The following is a 19,995-nucleotide window of genomic DNA, read 5'->3' as shown; positions in this document are numbered from 1 at the left end:
ACACATTCCTTAGGAAGTACAACCAATAACAAGAATATTCTTCACAAGATTTTATTCTAGAGAAATATAAGTGATTGCATTCTTTATCTTCACTTTATAGTGAACTCTTGTTTTGGCTTGCTTTTGGCTTTACTAAATCCAATTTTTTGATGCTCAGAGGCTTAAGATTTCTTAAACCTTTAAATGTCCTCATAAAATCTTAGGTCCTTTTGGACTGCTTACATTTTTTTTTTCTTTTTACAGCCACACCTGGGTTATATGGAAGTTCCCAGGCTAGGGGTCAAATTGGAGCTGCAGCTGAGGCCTATGCCATAGCCACAGAAACACCAGATCCGAGTCAAATCTGCAACCTATGCCATGGCTTGTAGCAATGCCAGATACTTAACCCACTGAGCAAGGCCAGGGATTGAACCTGTATCCTCACAGACTCTATGTTAGGTTTTCTTAATCTGCTGAGCCACAATGGGAACTCCAAAATAATTTTAAAATAAGGGTTGGAAAACCATTGAAGATAGTTTTTGATAAATCTTTCTGCCAGTCCTTTTAGATAATCCTTTCAGAAATAATTACCTTAAAAAAAAAAAAGAGACAATTCTTTAAGTTGTAAAGGCAAGAAGTTATATAGATATATACATGTATTTTTATGTAACACATAAATTAGCATCAGATCTATTTTTCTGATGAGCTCTTGCACTCATCATAGCCATTTGTGCTGTTTGTCCCTTCCCTGATTGATTTTTTCCTATTTTGTGAGAACTAAATTGATAAGGGACCAGAGTTAGACATGAGACTATAAGAGAGGCTAACACAGCCTGGAAATTATTCCAAAGTGACCAATTCAGGACTATGTGTTTAATGAAAACCAACCATTAAGACCAGTGAGTCACTGTGGCTTCCACCTCCAGGGCCTCACACCTCAAGCCAGAAAGACACAAATTAATACACATTCATAAGCAACAGTAAAGCACTGAAGTGTAAAGATGTATGTACCATAAATATTACATCAAAGAGAGAAAAGAGAACTGGAGTATATGGAAACAGCTTCCAAGAAAAGGTAAAAAGAGTCTTTAAAAATGGGATGTGAAAAAGCTCATGGGAGAACCAATTACAAAAGCAAAACACATCTCCATTTGCACTGGAATTAGGACTGAGCATGAAAACAGCAAGGGAATGGAAATCACTGTGGCATGGGCTGGAGAGAATGGGATGTGTGTGACCAAAGAGGATGGGCAGTGGAAGAAGAGATGGAATAAACTGACAATGGGCCTAAAGTGCTTTGCTTGAGTTGGAATTTTTTAAAGTACACTTCATAAGTTGTATATTCAGAGTTTTTAGTTTATGGGAACACTCCCATAATGTAATCACAGAACACACTCAAAGTAAAGTGACTTGACAAAGGAAAAAGAGCATCCACCATACTCTTTCTAAAAACCATTTAAAAGGAAACAATTGTATCATTTGTGAATATTTTTGGAAAATGCTCTGAGGTATGCGATTCACTCTGCTGCCACTTCTAGAAAGTGGCCATTTTCTGTTCATCTTTCTCTTTTGTCAAGAATATCCGTATGGTTTACTTATCCAGAACTATATCTGTGATGCATTCTTTATGCCCTCATGTTCTTGAGTACCTAAAAACATTTGCTTCCTTAAGACACTATGGATCACAATCCTCAGTTCAGCTAAAGACTTAAACACTATTGTTTTGAGAAGACTCTCGGCACTAGAGCAGAGATGTTATCAAAGATACTCCCAAACACCACTGAACATTTCTGACCACTATCAATGCTTCTCTCTGTCTTAGTCAAGTGTTTTGCTCTTCAAGAGCTCCTGCGCTGACATGTTCTGGTCTGATTCACAAATGCATTTTGGGTAATTTGCTTTATCTTGCAGATTATTTTACTCTAATGACTTTTCCTCAGTGTTCAGTGTTACTAACAACAACAGAAAAATCCTGAAACAGAATACAAAATTTGATTTTATAGTAAGTAAAATATACATATGGGTGAATTATAACTACGAATCTTCCTTTGAACAATTTTATTATTTAAATTATCTTCTGCTGCATTTGGTTTGGGAACTCTTCACTGATTATTTAATGGTAAGGATGAAAACTAGTTAAAAGCATCAACTAAGTATGCTGCATCTATTGATACATAAGTCACATTTGCTAATGATGTGTGCTTGGCTGAGAGAGAATCTTATGACAAAAAAAAAAGATGTATATTATGGATACAGTCTAGTTATTATTCACGTATCCAGTTGTAATAGAAGATGTGTACTTTATTCAACAACATGCTGATCATATGCTATGAATACCACTAGGTCTTTACTTATGCTTTCTGGGGAAAAAAAAAAAAAAAAGAAAAAAAAGCTGATGCCTCTCAGTGGTTAAAGTATTTGTCAATTGACTAAGATGAACAACCCCTGAAACTAGTCAACCCCAGAGGATTCTTCTGATTTAACTTATCTATAACATCCCAATTTCCCAATCTCTATGCTTGTTTTCAATCTCAGATGGCATAATTCTGCTGAGTTTTTTCACTTGTTTAAAGTTAAAATTATCTCCAGACTAGGTATCTTTATATAGAACTTGGAATCACTGTATCGCAGGGTCTTTACTGCCATATCATAAAACTTATGTTATGATGGTATGTTATTCATTCACTCACGCAACACATAGTATTAAGCTTTCAGTATGTACAAGGTACTGTGAACAAGAAAATCTAGTTCCACATTTTAGAGGGGATATAGATATAAATCCATTAATTATGCTATCCATCACATGACTGCAATAGTCACAAGTGTTACAGAGGTGGACAGGATGCTATGAGACCATATAAAATGAAGTTCCCACTTAATTTGTGGGAAAGGGATAAGATAAAAGGCTTTCAGGGAAATCTTCTCTGAGGGTTATTGTGAAAATTAAATGTTTGAAAAGCACTCAGCCTGGGTCCCAGAACACAGCAGTCACTGTTGAAGTGATGATGATAATGGCAAATGGCACAATTAACATCATTCAGTTCAAGATCTTCCTAGTCCTCCAGACCAGGCATATAGAATATATTATAAATAGAATTAGTTGCGCTAGGAACAATTACATATTGTCTATTGTTTCAAGGATAACAAAGGGTTTTAGAATTTGTAGTTTTGTGTTTCAGTGTTTTCATCCTGACTTTAACACAGACTCTGCTCATCAGAGGCTGAACAGTGTATGCCTCCCCATAATATTTCTAGCTCTCCTATTTCAAATATGTTATTTGAGACCCAAATGGGAGTTGCCATGGTTCTCAGGAAACAGAAGAGCTAGGGATGAGGTCTGGCAGCTCTAAGCATGAGTAGGTTCCTTACTCCTCCAGTTTGCATGAAGCCATCAAGAAACTTAGCATCCTTGACTTTGTTCAGTTCTGCCCTTCTGCATCTTTCTGCCCTTCCTCAGTCATGGAAGCTCTTTTTCGATCTAGGCCCATTCAATGAGCTCAGCCTCAGCAGTCACTGGCAGAGCACATCACCTGATAGTGTATTCGTTCATATGTGTGACAACCAGATGACTAAAATCAGGTGAGTGTGGCTTCAATGAAGGCACACATAAGAACCAGGGTATACAACAATCCTTAAATATACACAACAATTTTCTCTCTGGACGAGAAACTACTGTTTAACCATTTTCTTCCTTGTAGTCATAGTGAAACTGATTTTTTTCCCACCTCATGATTTTATCATTTGAATTTAATACCATGCATTGTGAGACTGTCATTTCCTAGGCAACACAGTAGGTGCTTTCATATGTGTTTTTCTTTTTAAATTTTTTAACAGCTTAACAAAAGATTCACTGAGATAATAAACTAATTGAAAGTGCACAATCTGACAAGTTTTGACATATTAATATGCCACAGAAATCACCACCAAAATCAAGATAATGAAAATATGTTTTATCTCAAAGGAACTGCTATGGACTGAATGTTGGGGTCACCCTCCTATTCATTTGTTGAAGCCCCAGTCCCAAGGTGATGGTATAAGAAGGTAGGAACTATGTGAAGTAATTAGCTCATGAGAATGAAGTCCTCATGAATGGGATTAGTGACCTGATAAGAAGAGAAACAGGAGTTCCCTGGTGGCCTAACAGTTAAGGATCCATCAAAAAAAAAAAAAAAAAAAAAAAAGGAAGAGACGCAAAAGAGATGATCTTTTACTCCACCATGTGAGGACACAGCAAGAAGGTATTGTGAGCAAACCAGGAAGAGGGCCCTCACCAGAACCTGACCATGCTGGCATCATGATCTCAAACTTCCAAGACTCCAGAACTGTGGGAAATAAATTTCTGTTGTTTAAGCCACTCAGTCTATGGTATCATGTTACAGAAGCCCAAACTAACACAGAAACATAAGCATTATATCTCATGTTCCTTCGTAATCCCTCCCTTGCCTCTTTCTCATCTTCTGATTCCAGGCAACCACTGATCTACTTTCTTGCACTACAGATTAGGTTGTACTTTCTGAGATTTTTCTATAAATCATTGGTGACTTACTTTTTTGTGCATAGCCTTTTTCACTTGGTATAAGATTCCAATGGTATCCACATTGTACCACATATCAAGACTCCATCCCTTTTTATTGCCAAACATTATCCCACTATATGGATATAACATAGTTGGTTTATATATTCCCCTACTAATAAGGACATCTCAGTTATTTTGCCTGAGACTACTGCAAACAAAGCTATTATAAGTATTTATACATAATTCTTGACATGGACATAACATACCAAAGTACAGTAGGTTTCTCTTGGGTAAACACCCAGGAATGGAATAGCTGGAATATATGACTTAGTAAGAAACTGACAAACTGTTTTCTAAAGTGGTTGTACCACTTATATTCCCATCAGCATTGTATAAGTTCTACTTCCTTCACATCCTCACCAACACTGAGTATGATGTCATTTTAATTTGAACCATTCTAAAGGTGTACCTTGTTTAATTCTCATTCTATGAAAAAGATATATAATCTCCATGTCATAGAACAGAACCATGAAGCTCTGATCACGTTTTCCTAACAATAGGATAAAGTATGAAAAGTCCCTTCAAAACACATAAAATTGTACTCTAAAATAAAAATATAAACATAAGAAATGTCAAAATTCTTACGCTATTTGATAGTATAACAGGATTTTCATACTGCAGATTTAAATCACAGTAAAATTAGTAAGCAAATGAGTTTTAATCCCAAACATAGACTAGAACATGCAATATTATTAGAATGAAGTATCTTCTACAAAGTGAGACAGTCCAAATCTTTTACTGTAATCCCATAGAGTTGGGCAGGATGAGATACCTTCTTGGTACAGTTATCAAATATATTTCAAATATATTTGAAATATTTCAAATGTTTCACTTATCAATTTATATCAAATGTTATTATGAGTGATTCCTTCACAGAAAGAAAATTTTATTCAATAAACTTTCCAAGGCCAATACTTGGCACAATTTGACCTTATTAAATTTCAACCAAGATGCTGAAATTTGTTGACCATGATAACTTAAGTCAAAAAAAGAGGAAATAATTTTATCACTTCAGTAATAGCAGCATCCAGAAAAATTGTTAAAATGTCCTAAGTACCGGAACAGGACATTGCTAGAGGATTCAAGAAGAAGTTTGTTATGTATATGGAAACTTGCTACCAACTCTCAAATACCAGGACATAGCAATACTTGCAAAGAAAGCAATGACATGATGGAAACTAGACAGGAAAAATAATTCAAATTCACTTAGCAAGGTTTTAGTAAAATAGCCAATGTTAAAGTGCTGCCAATTTGAAGCCATTGCTTCAAAAAGCCAAACATTCCTCCAACATTCACTGGATAAAAAGTGACCTAATCGTAAAGTTAAATATATTCAAAAATACAAGAGAATGTAATGGCAATATGGAGACAGCTACAAATCAGATTCTTTTTTAAAGATTTCACACTCTCATCATAAAAAAAAGTGACAATCTGCAGATTATTAGTACTGCCAAATTGGAGAAAGTTATTGTGGTTAAAATAAAAATAAAATATGCATAAATATACAAGGGTAACAAAAGACTATTTTTTGCTTGTAGGAGCACTGTAATTTTATTTAAATGGTAGGTGTTTCTGCAGAATAGAAAATGAAATTACACTTAAAAAACATCCAATTTTATATTTCATATGCAGTAGTCATCTTTAAAATGTTGGCAAGAAAAAAATGCCTACAGGAAAAATAAAAGAAGAAAACTAAAATCATCCAAACTACAATAACCAAAGAAAGACTTCATCTGTTTACTTCTCTCCTCTCTTTCAGGTAAATTTGAGATTCATTCTCCTTAAAGAAAACAAAAGCCACTACCAAGAATCGACTTGTTCTAAGATACTTGTGTACAAAATCCCACATTCTGTAAGATCTTTGCAGTGTTGCTTTGTGGGAAGAAGAGAGATAAAAACCATATTTTGTTTGAACAGTTATGTTTCTTACACTTATATAGTACAATCTTTAAAATAATCAGGTCCATGAGCAGTGAGTATTTCTGATTCATATAGAAAGGAAGGAGTACAACTTTGATCTTTTGGTTTGTTTTTGGTTTGGGGGTCTGGGAGTTTTATGTTTTTAATTTCTCTAGCTTTCAAAAATGAACTTGATCTCCAGCACTCTTCAGTATAACTCTACTGAAGTGGTGGATTTCAGGTCCTCCATGGCTGCTGTCTGACTACAGAAAATAAGATGTAGAATTTGATTAGTTTTTTTCTTAAACACATAATATTATTTTTAATCCCATGTATAGATGCATTTTGCATCAGCGGGAATGCTAAAGAGGAATAGGAAGCAAGCAAGCTAGAGGAGTACCTTCACTAAACATAGCAATTCATGGGCCATGCTGTGAATTTGCTAACATCCAAAGTTCCTTCCAACACAGATTTTTACTGTAGCCATTTTAAGTCAAGCTTATTAGCAGTTTGCAAATTTCTGCTGTGCAAAGGGGATTGAGTTTGCTTTGCTTCCACAAAATACATATATATTTACAGATATTTTAGGTTCAAATCTAACTTGTAATTTAGGGTTTAAATATGCTGATTTTTAAAAAGGTGGCTCAGGATTTCAAAAAGTTATTTCAGACTATTTTCAAGTTTTAATTTTATTCATATAAAACAAGAGGCATGATTTAGATTACAAATTACAGTATATAGTAGAGTATACAAAAGTCCATATTGTATCCTTTTTATGTATAAATAAATACGCAACAATCATTATAACCAGAACCTTAAATTAGTGAAGAAGTAAACAAAGCTAAATTACACCAAATAGCATCTATAAATTACTACGGTTGGAGGTTTTTTGAGGGCGGCTATTTCTCTTATTCTTCTTCTATATACAGACTCTGAAATGTTTATTTATTTTTATTTTTTTATTTTTTATATAATTACTTTTATTTTTTTTTCCATTATAGCTGGTTTACAGTGTTCTGTCAATTTTCTGCTGTACAGCATGGTGACCCATTTACATATACATGTATACATTCTTTTTTCTCACATTATCAGGCTCCATCATAAGTGACTAGACATAGTTCCCAGTGCTACACAGCAGGATCTCATTGCTAATCCATTCCAAAGGCAATAGTCTGCATCTATTAACCCCAAGCACCCCATCCATCCCTCCCCCTCCCCCTCCCCCTCCCCCTTGGCAACCACAAGTCTATTTTCCAAGTCCATGATTTTCTTTTCTGTAGAAAGGTTCATTTATGTGGTATATTATATTCCAGATATAAGTGATATCATATGGTATTTGTCTTTCTGACTTACTTCACTCAGTATGAGAGTCTCTAGTTCCACATACTGGGGCACAAAGCTAACCTCAACAAATTTAAAAGCACAGATTCGGAAATACTTATAATCATTGTGCTGAGAAAGTGCTGCACACTAAGATTTATTTCAAAGAAAGCTGTTTATCAATTTATACTGTCTTCATAATTAATATAAAAAATTTAGATTCTTGCCCCCCTGCCTCTCCGTCTCCCTCTCTTTCTCCCTCTCGGTCTGTCTCTGCCACTGTATTTAATTTGGGGACTATTTTCTTAAGCAAAATTCTTAGAATTAGAAGTTAAATGGTAGAATCCAAAGTGTGATCACATTTGTAATCTCCCAATATACTGATCAGTTATTCCAATTTATAATACTAGCAGCGATGTATAAGTTCATTACCCTGCAGATTCACCTAACAATAGATTTATAATTTTTAGTTGCTTAAAAATTAATAGATAATATACACAGCCCACACTTAGTTGTTGTGGTTTTTTTTGTTGTTTTTTTTTTTTTGTCTTTTGTCTTTTTAGGGCCACACCTGTGGCATATGGAGGGTCCCAGGCTAGGGGTCTAATCGGAGCTGTAGCCGCTGGCCTATGCCAGAGCCACAGCAACGCGGGATCCAGGCTGCATCTGTGACCTATACCACAGCTCACGGCAACATTGGATCCTTAACCCACTGAGCGAGGCCAGGGATGGAACCTGAAACCTCATGGTTCCTGGTCGGATTTGTTTCCACTGTGCCATGATGATGGGAACTCCCCACACTTAGTTTTTTATTTACATGTCTGTAATATCATTAAGATGAATATTTTTCTTTACAACTTTGATACTAGTCTTTTCATTTATATGAAAATTTAGTTTCATTCATTGAACTATCTTTCCTTTGAATATCACTCATAATTTGAATTATCTAAATGACATTAATATCAATTTCCTAATTATCAACTATACCAATATTTAATCATGCTATTAAAGTTATTATAATTTTAAATGTAGAGAAAGCCAAAAAAGTCACCCCCAAATTATTTTGCTTTTGTCAATGTTTAAATATCTTATATTTTTAAATATAACATGTATTTACATACATATTTATTTTAATCTATTTGTACATTAAATATATCTTTCTGTTTTTGAATCACATGAGAAATAAAATTTCTCTACTTCTATATTCTTACCTTAGTTTTGCAATGCTGCATTAAACAATGCATGTTCTTATTATACTCTCATTTAATTTTCATATAATAAATCCTAACAAACATTTCTGGAATCTTTCCTTTAACTCTTCTTCAACACTCCTGTAACTTAGAGAATGAGAAAACATTCTGGTCACTCTAAGGTTGGAATGAAGTAATCTGGTATTACTCTCAAATCAGAGTTATTTTCTAGTGAGAAATCACAGCAAAATTGGACAAGGAGGTAAAAATAATAAATATACTAATTTGTAATATTCTCAAACTCTAGGCATTAAAATACCCATTTAAGGCACTTGACATGAAGTCTTCTAGGACACTCATAATTATAGCTAGGGACATTTTCAATCCTGGAAATATAAGAAGTATGCCTATTTTATTTTAAAAATTTAACTTCTCAATTTGGGTAAAACAGTGAGTTAATTTTTTTATTGGTAGGTAAACAAAAATGGCAATGTTTACCCAGGGAGGCAAGCAAAACAAATCAATTTAAGTGTATTAGCTGGTCATATTATTATATATGTTTCCTCTTCAATTATAAGTGCTATATTTTTCTTATATGTATTGATATATAAATAACAGTGCTATGCATATTTGTAACACTCTTCTAAACAAGCAAATGATTTTTCTGACTAAATGATATCTCCCAATAGGATTACATGGTATATTATGTTGGTATGAATTAGTTTGTTAGGTAAATAACCTTAAACATGAAATAGCAATCAACAAGTATGCATAAAAATCATTTAAACGTTTATGATGTGCTTTCCTGAATTGAGTGATTCTAGTTTGTCAATCTGAAGTTAAATTTCCCAACTCCTGAATATGAAAATTAGAATGAATGTTTAATTATAATGATATCAATGTTTTAAAATTTAGTTTCTTATTTATCATCTTAGAGATGGCTTTTCCTTTTTGGCGGAAGATGCAAAACTAGACTATTCAAATTTTGGGTTGTAGAACCAGAAATTCCTATAACTCTGAAATAGAAAAATTGAATGTTTGGGAGAGAGTTCCAGGTTAATAATAGGAATTTGGTAGTCATCAGCCTACAAATGATATTTAATGTCATGAGACTGAATGATCCCCCCGGTGACAAGTGCAAATAAAGAAGAAAAGAACACTAAGGCACTCCAACATGAAGAGGTCTGGCAGAAGAAGGGCATGGAAAAAATGAGTCATGGGCATCTGGGAACATGTACTGTCTCTGCTGCTCTAGAGCAAATCAAGTAATATGACCAAGACATTGGCCAATTCGAGGTGGAGGACCTGCGAGGTCACTGTTGTAGCTGATCAGACTTCTGGTGAATTGGTGGGGACATAAGTCTGATTAAAGTATGTTTAAGAGACAATTAGGAGTTCCTGTCATGGCTCAGCGGTAACAAACCTGATTATTATCAATGAGGACATGGGTTTGATTCCTGGCCTTGCTCAGTGGGTTAAGGATTTGGCATTGCCATAAGCTGTGGTGTAGGTTGCAGATGCACCTCAGATCCTGCATTGCTGTGGCTGTGGTGTAGGCCAGCAGCTGCAGCTTCTATTCGACCCCTAGCCTGGGAATTGCCATATGCCATGGTGCAGCCTTAAAAAGACAAAAAAAAATAAAAAATAAAAAAAAAGAAAGAAAGAAAAAAGAGAGAGAAAGAGACAAAGGACAGGTAAAGACAATAGGTATAGACTTGTGAGTTTCATTGCCAAGGGAATCAAAGGATGACTAGTGGGGCAAGAAAGATGAAGAGTCTAGACGGTTTTGCTTATTTGTTTTTAAGACAATTTAAAATGTATTTATTTATTTATTTTTATATAATGATTTTTATTTTTTTCCATTATAGCTGGTTTACAGTGTTCTGTCAATTTTCTGCTGTACAGCATGGTGACCCAGTTATATATACATGTATACATTCTTTTTTCTCACATTATCAGGCTCCATCATAAGTGACTAGACATAGTTCCCAGTGTTACACAGCAGGATCTCATTGCTAATCCATTCTAAAGGCAATAGTCTGCATCTATTAACTCCAACCTCCCAATCCATCCCACTCCCCCCGCCCCTTGGCAATCACAAGTCTATTTTCCAAGTCCATGATTTTCTTTTCTGTGGAAAGGTTCATTTATGTAGTATATTAGATTCCAGACATAAGTGATGTCATATGGTATTTGTCTTTCTCTTTCTGAAAATTTATAACAACCATATATTCCCCAGACAACATATTCTCTTAATCCAATTTAAAGCTCTAATGAGGAAGGACCTTTAGAAATGATGACTTGGGCTAACTGCAGGAAAACATGTTTGTCTAGAAAACTTTTGACTCTTACGTAGGACAGCCCCATTTTCAAAGCAGTTAAAATGTACAGAGGTTCTAACTACATAACAAAAGCAAGAGTCAGGAGCTCTTTTTCCTTTCATAAATGATACAGGGGTTAAGGCAAATCTCCTGAGGGACATTATTCCCAGAACAGGTATATCAGGTGGTCTTTTAGGGAGAATATTAATATACCTTGTAAACTGTATGTAAGTGATAACATCTCTTTGGTGTTAACTGGTCAAATGTAAAATGTTTAATTCATTAAAATAGAGTGGTAAGGATGATATTATTATCACCAGTTCAATGTGATGTTTAAAATGTGTTCTGGAAGGAATGGTTTAAATGTCTATATAAAGTATCAGAACTGTACTGTTAGAACACATAAAATATGTAACTATGATCTCATTTTTCTGTAGCCACACCCTTATACCAACCTGTCACTAAGTAACAAAGATTCTCAGAATATCTAAAAGCTTCTATCAACGAGGATAATTTACACTGAGTGTAATGGGTAATTCAAACTACACATGGGGGCCTCAATCAGTTGATGGAGATCCTGCGCCCACTGAGGCCAGGGAATCTCAAGACCCATCCACCACTGCAAAGACCACATCCCTGGAGGAGCAGTGCCTCACCTCAGCTTTCCTGTTCCTCTTCCCCTGCCTGCCCAGGGACCACGATCTAGGTGGGAAATCATAAAACACACAGAATGCAATTGCACTACCATTTACTTTGCATTTTTTTTTCCAAAACAAACAGACTTTTGAGGTAATCACTAATTTATACCAACATCCAGATGAATAGTGAAACAAAACCTCACACTAAAATTTAAGCTGAACCCAACTGATACATACCAGCAATAGAGATATTCGATCAGGTACAACTATAATTACAGTGACAAGTATCATCAAAATCTCACTGCATATTAATACTTAAGGCATTCCAGAAACCATCATGAACAGAGATATGCACACCTAAATACAAAGGATCGTCCTTAGATCATTTCCAAGTTGTTATGAAAATGTCAACAGAAATTTTAACAATTAAAATGGACAAATATCAGCTTTCCTCTTTTGGAAGATATTATGTCTTTGAACACATGTCTGAAATGAAATTTTGCCCCTATAATTTTTTTCTTTGAGAATTGCACTTTTCTGACAGCAATATGCAGTTCCACACAGATCCACCCACTTCCCACTGCTTTTCAGACTTATGTAGCAGAAGCGCCACCAAAATACACATACATATTCATAAGCTGTCTGAAGCATTAATTCCACACATGGCAATGTATACTTGCATCTGTGGTTGGAGCTTCTAATTTGCAAAAGCAAATATAATGTGTCTAAAAATCTTGATGAGTGAGTCTTTCAAATTCAAGCCCAGAACATTAGGGATCCACGTATACATAATTTCAAGCAGCAATAGACTTAAGTTTTCTGACTACCTAATATAATTCTCTCCAAGTCAGAGTGTCACTATATGAATATGATTATTGCCAATGCTAATTTCTCTAATTTACTTTTTATATGTATTTCACGTTATAAATATTCATAACCAAAGTCCTCTGGTAGTGTCCCCTTCCACTAGTCTAAACTAAATTCTACTTGCTGTAACACAAATCTATTTTCTCCCATTCTAATTTACGAAATGGCTGAGAAAAACGGTTTGCAACATCTTTTCAAAATAAAGAAATAACAACCTAACCTTTCTTTTGGTTTCCATGTAAGATGATGTTGAAACACTGACAATAAAATACTCAAATCATTTTCCCATCACTGATTTTTCATTTTTTATTTTCTTCTTTTTTGATAATAATCCCACCAGTAGCTGAGCCAATCTTTTGCTCTTAAGTCTTAATTTTGCTTCAACAGACACAAGTAAGGAGGTCTCTCTTTTATGCCTCTTTTTTGGGTGGGGGTACCTCCATGATGTGACAGCTGCTAAAGCTAAGAAAAGCCCTGGTTTGCTAATTCAGGACTTTTAGGCATAGAAAATTTGCACAGAAGTGCTTGAAAAATAAAGAATTAAAGACTGGTATCGATCTAAAGGCACACAAACAGTATGTAAGAATCAAAGTTGTAGACTTGCTAATTTCTTGGCAAATTTCAATACGATGAAAATCATTAAAAGGTGAAAACCTCAATTAAAGAAGTAATTGTCTTAACATGGTTAAACATGCAACATGTTAATGAATTCACTTTGTAAATCTGAGTGAAAGAAAACAAATTACTTCTCCACTCATATTTTGGAAAAGATGACAAATTACTTTGCTTGGATTTTGATTGTTTATTTGTGTTGATTTTATTAATCATGCCAGTGGTTCATAACAGACACCTGAAATTGCAAGGGTTTCCTGAGGAAAACCTATTTCTATATTGGGAGTTTTGTTATTTATAGCACTTATTTCCTTCTCCTAAAAGGTTACAGTAGCAAGGACTGAAAAATGTTTATTAAAGTATCTTGCAAATGTACATACAATATTTAGAAGCCCAACAACTTTCTTTGGCAGCACGATACTCTTACTGAGTGGCTTTGCAGGAGGCTGTTTAACTACAAATATATGTATCTTTCAGAAAGCCCCAAACTATTTGCAGATTTTGTCTTTTTGAATTTGCCTGCTAGCTAAGATGTATTTGTAAACCCAACTCCAATACTCACAGTGCTTTCGAGGTCATTCACAGACATTTTGGGGTCATTGACAGACATTTCGGCATCATTCAGAGAGTGGTAAAATTTCTGAGTCGCCCCACATGCACATCCCCAGCTGAGACTCTGCCTTCTTGTTTCAGCTCTCATACTGTAAACAAGTATACTTTTCTCAGTGTATTTAGCGCCACATTTTTTACATTCTGTGCTTCTTTTGGTGATTTTTCTGTTTAATAATAATGGCCCCCAAGCACAGTGCTGAAGTGTTGTCCATTGTCCCTACGTGTAAGAAGGCTGTGATGGGCCTTATGGAGAAAATGCAACAGTTAGATTAGCTCCTCTCAGGCATGAGTTAGAGCACTGCTGATCAATGAGTGTATTAAACAAGGTCCATCTTGGCTCAGTGATACGGAACCCGACTAGTATCTACGAGGATGAGGGTTTGATCCTTGGCCCTGCTCAGTGTGGGTTAAGGATCTGGTGTTGCCGTGAGCTGTGGCATAGGTCACAGACGCAGCTCAGCTCTGGCATTGCTGTGGCTGCGGCGTAGGCCAACAGCTACAGCTCCAATTCGACCTCTTGCCTGGGAACCTCCATATGTCACGGGTGTGACCCTAAAAAGATAAACAAACAAAAAACACAAAAACACAACAACAAAATTAAACAAGGTCTCTTTACATAAAAACATACATAAACAAGATTATGTATTGACTGATCAACAAAAATGTGGCCAGAAGCCTACAGACACCAATCTTCTACTTCTCTTAAGAACAATGGCTCAGGATTTATTGATTCAGCATTCAAAGTAACTTTGTAGAATATAACTACTGCCAACTGTGTTACTTCCAATCAGTTTGGCTACCATATTCCACCCCGAGGAGAGGCAGCACTGGAGCAAAGCAGAACATCCATATTTGCTTAAAACTTTGTTTCTAAATTTTATCCATATCTACTTAATAAAAATCTCTTCTTCAGATTTAGGGTTTATTAGACTGTTATCTCCAATGTACAGCAAACAAACAAAAAACTTGATTTCTATGGACCGACCACTGACGATTCTGGGTCTAACAATGACATTCCTTTTCTTTTTTCTTTTCTTCTTTTTAGGGCCCCAGCCAAGGCATATGGAAATTCCAAGGCTAGGGATCAAATCAGTGCTGCAGCTGCTGGCCTATGGCACAGCCACAGCAAGGCAGGATCTGAGCCCCATTTGTGACTTACTTATATCACAGCTCATGGCAATACTGGATCCTTATTTAACCCACTGACCAGGGCCAGAGATCGAACCCACATCCTCATGGATACTAGCTGGGTTCATTACTGCTGAGCCACAAAGGGAACTACATTACTGATCTATTGCAATCCAAATTCCTGAAAATCACCACTCTTTTTCCTTTTCAGTGTTTCTCACTTGGAAAGACATGTTTCAGGAAAATATCTGACACGCTCTACCTTATAAAATCCAAAAGTAAAATTGTGAGCACTATACCCTCTACATAGAGACAGATGTCAACTTCGAATAGGCGGGGGGAAAAACTTGGATTTTGTTTTTTTTGTTGTTACTGGATCTCCTTGAAAGAAAAAGTCTTGAGCAATTTCATAAATCTTTGCATGGATGGCTATTACATGAATTATCTTTAGGTTGTTTCAGCCCTCTACTTCAGTCATTCTGGAAAACCATCCAATGCCTTAAATCTCCTTCCTCCCATCTCCACACTTGCTTCCTAACTGATAAGACCAGTATCAATCCTATCAAAAAAAGTATTACATGTCATAAAAATTTTTAAATTAAAACATTATTTTAATTTGGGAGTTTATAATAATGAAATAAAAAAGCCACTTTTGTGTAATACTTCTGCCTATTTAATTTTCAGAAGCTGTATGAGCTTATCAGCCAACAAATCCGTATTTCCAGAGAAACAGAACCTATTAGTGGTGTGTGTGTGTGTTTGTGTGTAGATGTGTGTGTGTGTAAACAGATCACGCAGTTGGGGAGGCTGGCAAGTCCAAAATTATCAGGCAGACAGGCAAGCTGGAAATTCAGGCAGGAGTTGATGCTACAGTCTTGAAGCAAAATTTCTTCTCAGCATTTGCTCTCAAGGCCTTTACCTGACTGACTGGCTGAGGCCCACCTGCCCTTTTACTTAGAGTCAACTGACTGTAGATGTAATAAACCATGACTACAAAATACCTTCACAGCAACACTCAGATTAATGTTTAACCAACAGGTGGAAGCCACAGTGGAAGGAAATCAGCACATATAACTAACCACCACAGTACCCTAACCCATAAAGTTGCCTCCAGTGAACACCATAAGCATTAGGGGAAAAGAACAAACTGAGGCAGCAGTCCTGATCTTAAATCCCCGCTGTTTCACTAACTGTGTGGTTTTAAGAAAGTTACTTTTCTTCTCTGAACTTCAGTATGCTTATTGGAAGGAAGGAAGGAAGGAAGGAAGGAAGGAAGGAAGGAAGGAAGGAAGGAAGGAGTGGTGTATTAGTAATACATTTTGATGGTATTATATGGATTTGATGAAGCACTTAAGGCAATCAGTGAGCAGCAGAACTATGTTATTAGGTTCTACATCTTTTATAACTGTGTTACCAGACCCTAGTCTATTCCTGGCAAATAGCAGATATTTTATAAATCAGTGCACAAGGAAGAAAAGAAGGAACAAAGAGAAAAAAGGAAGAGAGGAAGGAAGGAAAGAACCGAGGGAGCAAAAAAAATGAAAGAATGAAGAAATAATGCCAAAGTTCAGTACTGGAAAGAACCTAAAAAGTTACAGTACTTGAGACTACATGGGGGAAAAAATGTGAATAAAAAACAGTCCCTGATTTCAAGTAATTTAGACCTGAGAAGTAATAAAGAAAGCCAGTTTGCAAAAACAAACATATATAAACATAATTCAAATATATTAAGAAAGAGATACAGAAGTGAATCCATCTAAGGCATAATGTAATTTTAAGAATTCTGGTGTTAAGACATACGAAAGGCACATTCTAATACTATGAAGGGTCAAAACCAAACACAATGTATGAGATCGGCCATCCAAAGACACCATAGTAGCCAGATCTAATTGTGGTTTTGTAAATATAGATTACTTTGCAAATTAATTGATAGGGGTAGAGTGTTGCTAAATTTAAAACAGGCCAAGAAAGAAACATCTTTAGAATGACACTATTGGAATGGAAAATGTAAAGGAGAACTGTAATTCAGTCAGTTGGAGTCACAGATAAGAGAGCAGAACCTGAAGATCCATTAATGTTTATATCAAATTATCCAAGGAAAAGAACCTTATCAGGTGACCCAATAAGGCCATAAGGTCTTCCCATAACCTAGATGGAATATCCCTCAAGACTAACCAGTTCCTTATGTTTCAATTCTCAGCCAATTTAGCAACTGTCCAGTTCCTGATTCTGCTTCATAGGCTCCTTGCTTTGGAGAGGCAATGCCCTAGAAAAGCACACCACTCACTGCAAATTGGTAAATACGCATTCTGGTTCATAAAAGCATTTTTGTTAGTTTTATTAGCAGGGGTTTATCTTCCTGGAGCTATAGCAACTCTAGCTAGAAGGAAAAAAATAAAAGTTCCTGAGTTCAAATTTTGAGAACCAGGAGTTTCCGTCGTGGCTCAGTGGTTAACAAATCCGACTAGGAACCATGAAGTTGTGGGTTCGATCCCTGGACTTGCTCAGTGGGTTAAAGACCCAGTGTTGCCATGAGCTGTGGTGTAGGTCACAGACACGGCTCAGATCTCGCATTGCTGTGGCTCTGCTGTAGGCCAGCGGCTACAGCTCCGATTAGACCCCTAGCCTGGGAACCTCCATATGCTGCGGGTGCAGCCCTAGAAAAAGACAAAATAAATAAATAAATAAATTTGAGAACCAGAAACTGCACCTCAATGAACTAGTCATGTGATAGGCCATGTGTGACTGCTCCTCTGTTCTCTACCCCAGTGTTGGTCTCTAAGTCATTCCTATACGCTGAAGGCTAAACACTGGCCAGAGACTTCAGAAAAAAAAAGATGGAAGACAAGAAGTATTTCAATGGGTAGAAATTTTGAGTAGATCATTCCAGAGGGACAAAAAACATAGCTAAGGTTCAAGATGGGGAAACAATGTGTGTACTGATTGGAATAAATAATCCAATTTTGATGTCCATACGTAGGAAGATGGAACAAGAAAAGTATAAAGGTAGACTGGCCATCTGGAGAACTTTAAGTGACCTGACTGGAAACTTTTTCTATTTTATTGGCAATGGGAAGCCACTAAGTTTTTTTCTTTTCTTTAAAAATTTTATTCAAGTATAGCTGATTACACTGTGATAGCATATGATGTTTTTTTGTTTACTTACTTCTTCACTTAGTATGATAATTTCTAGGTCCATTCATGTTGCTGTAATTGGCATTATTTCATTCTTTTTTAGGAAGCCACACGTTTTGATTTTCCTTTGCACTGGTGAGTATCAAAATTGTAACTACATTAGCATAATTAACTTGTTATGAGCATAGTAGGGATCTCTGAGGAGAGAGTAACTGATCTATGAAGTTCATTGCCACAGTCTACATAGGTGGTAATAATAATCCAAGCTAGAAAGACAGTTGTTGGAATAAAAAGAGAAGATGTAAACATGAGAACCTAAGGAAAGGATAATCACTGGGATTCAGTGAGCATACAACTGAATGTGAAAGATAAGGGACCAAGATACTCTGAGGTTTGTACTCAGAGTACAAAAGTACCGCTTAGAGACGTATACATGCCAAGAAAAAAAAGACGATATAGGGCAGCAGTAAAGACAAATTGGTTGGGTTTATACAATTTGAATTTTTGTCTTACATAATGAATCCAGCTGCAGATACTAAAGTGATTATTGAGATTCAAACTATTAAGGTAAAATGATGTTTGAAATGTATAAAACATCATATCAGTAAGTTTTTTAAAAAAGAGAAAATGTGAACATACACACAAGTTATTATGGAGAAGAAAGCAATATTAAAATACACTAATTAATATTGCAAGTTTTAATGAGAGGAAATAATTTTGAGCTTTATTTTCAAAAATTTATAATACAAAGATAGGATCAAAATAAGGGGACTGCCTTTACAGTGGTGACATAACACAGTAAAAAGCTGACACTAAATATTTATTAAATAACCATGCTTAATAGTACATATAGCTGTGGACTTTTCAAAATGAAAATAAAGACGGAATATATTTATGCACAGTGATTCAAATTTCTTAATTTTAAAATAAGCTGAATCTCAATTTTTACAGATCTTTTTCTTTCATTTTACACCCATATTTTGCAAGTTTAATAATTTGACAAAGTACATAATGAATGTCTATGAATATATAATGTATAAAATATTGTTAATAAATATACTGCTTCCTCTATTTCCCTTCAATTAAAAATACTGGTAAGTTATCAATGGAGAACTCCATTATAAATCATGGGCAAACTGACTCACAAGTTTTTAAGCACTATGCATTTAAAAGTTAGATTATGTTTTTTTACTTCACAATTTGAGCAATCTATAAAATAAGATTTTAATTATTCAAAGGTATTATTTGTTTATGACTGAGAAAGCTCCTAGTTCTATACTGAAAACACAGGTACATAAATAATTACAGAGTAACACACATGACGGATAGTCTTATGTGTCATCTGGGCTAGACTACAGTACTTAGTTATTTAATCAAACACTATTATAAATATTGCTGTAAAGGTATTTTGCAGTTGTGACTAATACCTACAATCAGTTGACATTAACAAAGGAGATTATCCTCAATAAGCTGATGGACTTCACCCAAAAAGTCAAAAAGCCAAGAGCAAAACGGAGGTTTCCCTAAGGAAGACACGTTCTGCCCTATAACTGCAGAACCAGTTCCTGCCTGACTGTCTGCCCTATGGATTTCAGACCTACCAGTTCCTACAATCACATAAGCCAATTCTTTGAAGTGAACACACGCACACATCCCTATTGATCTGCACCTCTAGAGCACCCTGACTAATACAACAGGATAAATGCCATGGCAGAGGT

General features: G+C 35.5%; 1 protein-coding gene across 3 annotated transcripts in view; it reads right to left on the bottom strand.

Annotated features, from left to right (window-relative positions):
* Positions 1-19,995, bottom strand: part of PRKD1 (protein kinase D1) — a 335,903-nt gene that overhangs the window by 197,417 nt on the left and 118,491 nt on the right. The window contains exon 1 of one of the 3 annotated variants that reach the window (XM_084969046.1): positions 13,965-14,117. The exons of the other annotated variants lie outside the window; for them this stretch is intronic. Coding sequence (XP_084825172.1) covers positions 13,965-14,102 — 138 coding nt within the window. The 5' untranslated portion in view covers positions 14,103-14,117. Of the gene's footprint in view, positions 1-13,964; positions 14,118-19,995 lie in introns of those variants that run through there. 3 annotated transcript variants of the gene reach the window in all.

Source organism: Sus scrofa, chromosome 7 (assembly GCF_054392235.1).
Source record: "Sus scrofa isolate SSC_HxYL_T2T_F1_AM1 chromosome 7, Sscrofa_HxYL_maternal_Yorkshire_Landrace_v2.0, whole genome shotgun sequence".
NCBI classification, from domain to species: Eukaryota; Metazoa; Chordata; class Mammalia; order Artiodactyla; family Suidae; genus Sus; species Sus scrofa.
The sequence above is the reverse complement of the archived record's forward strand: the minus strand, read 5'-3'. Positions and strand labels throughout refer to the sequence as shown.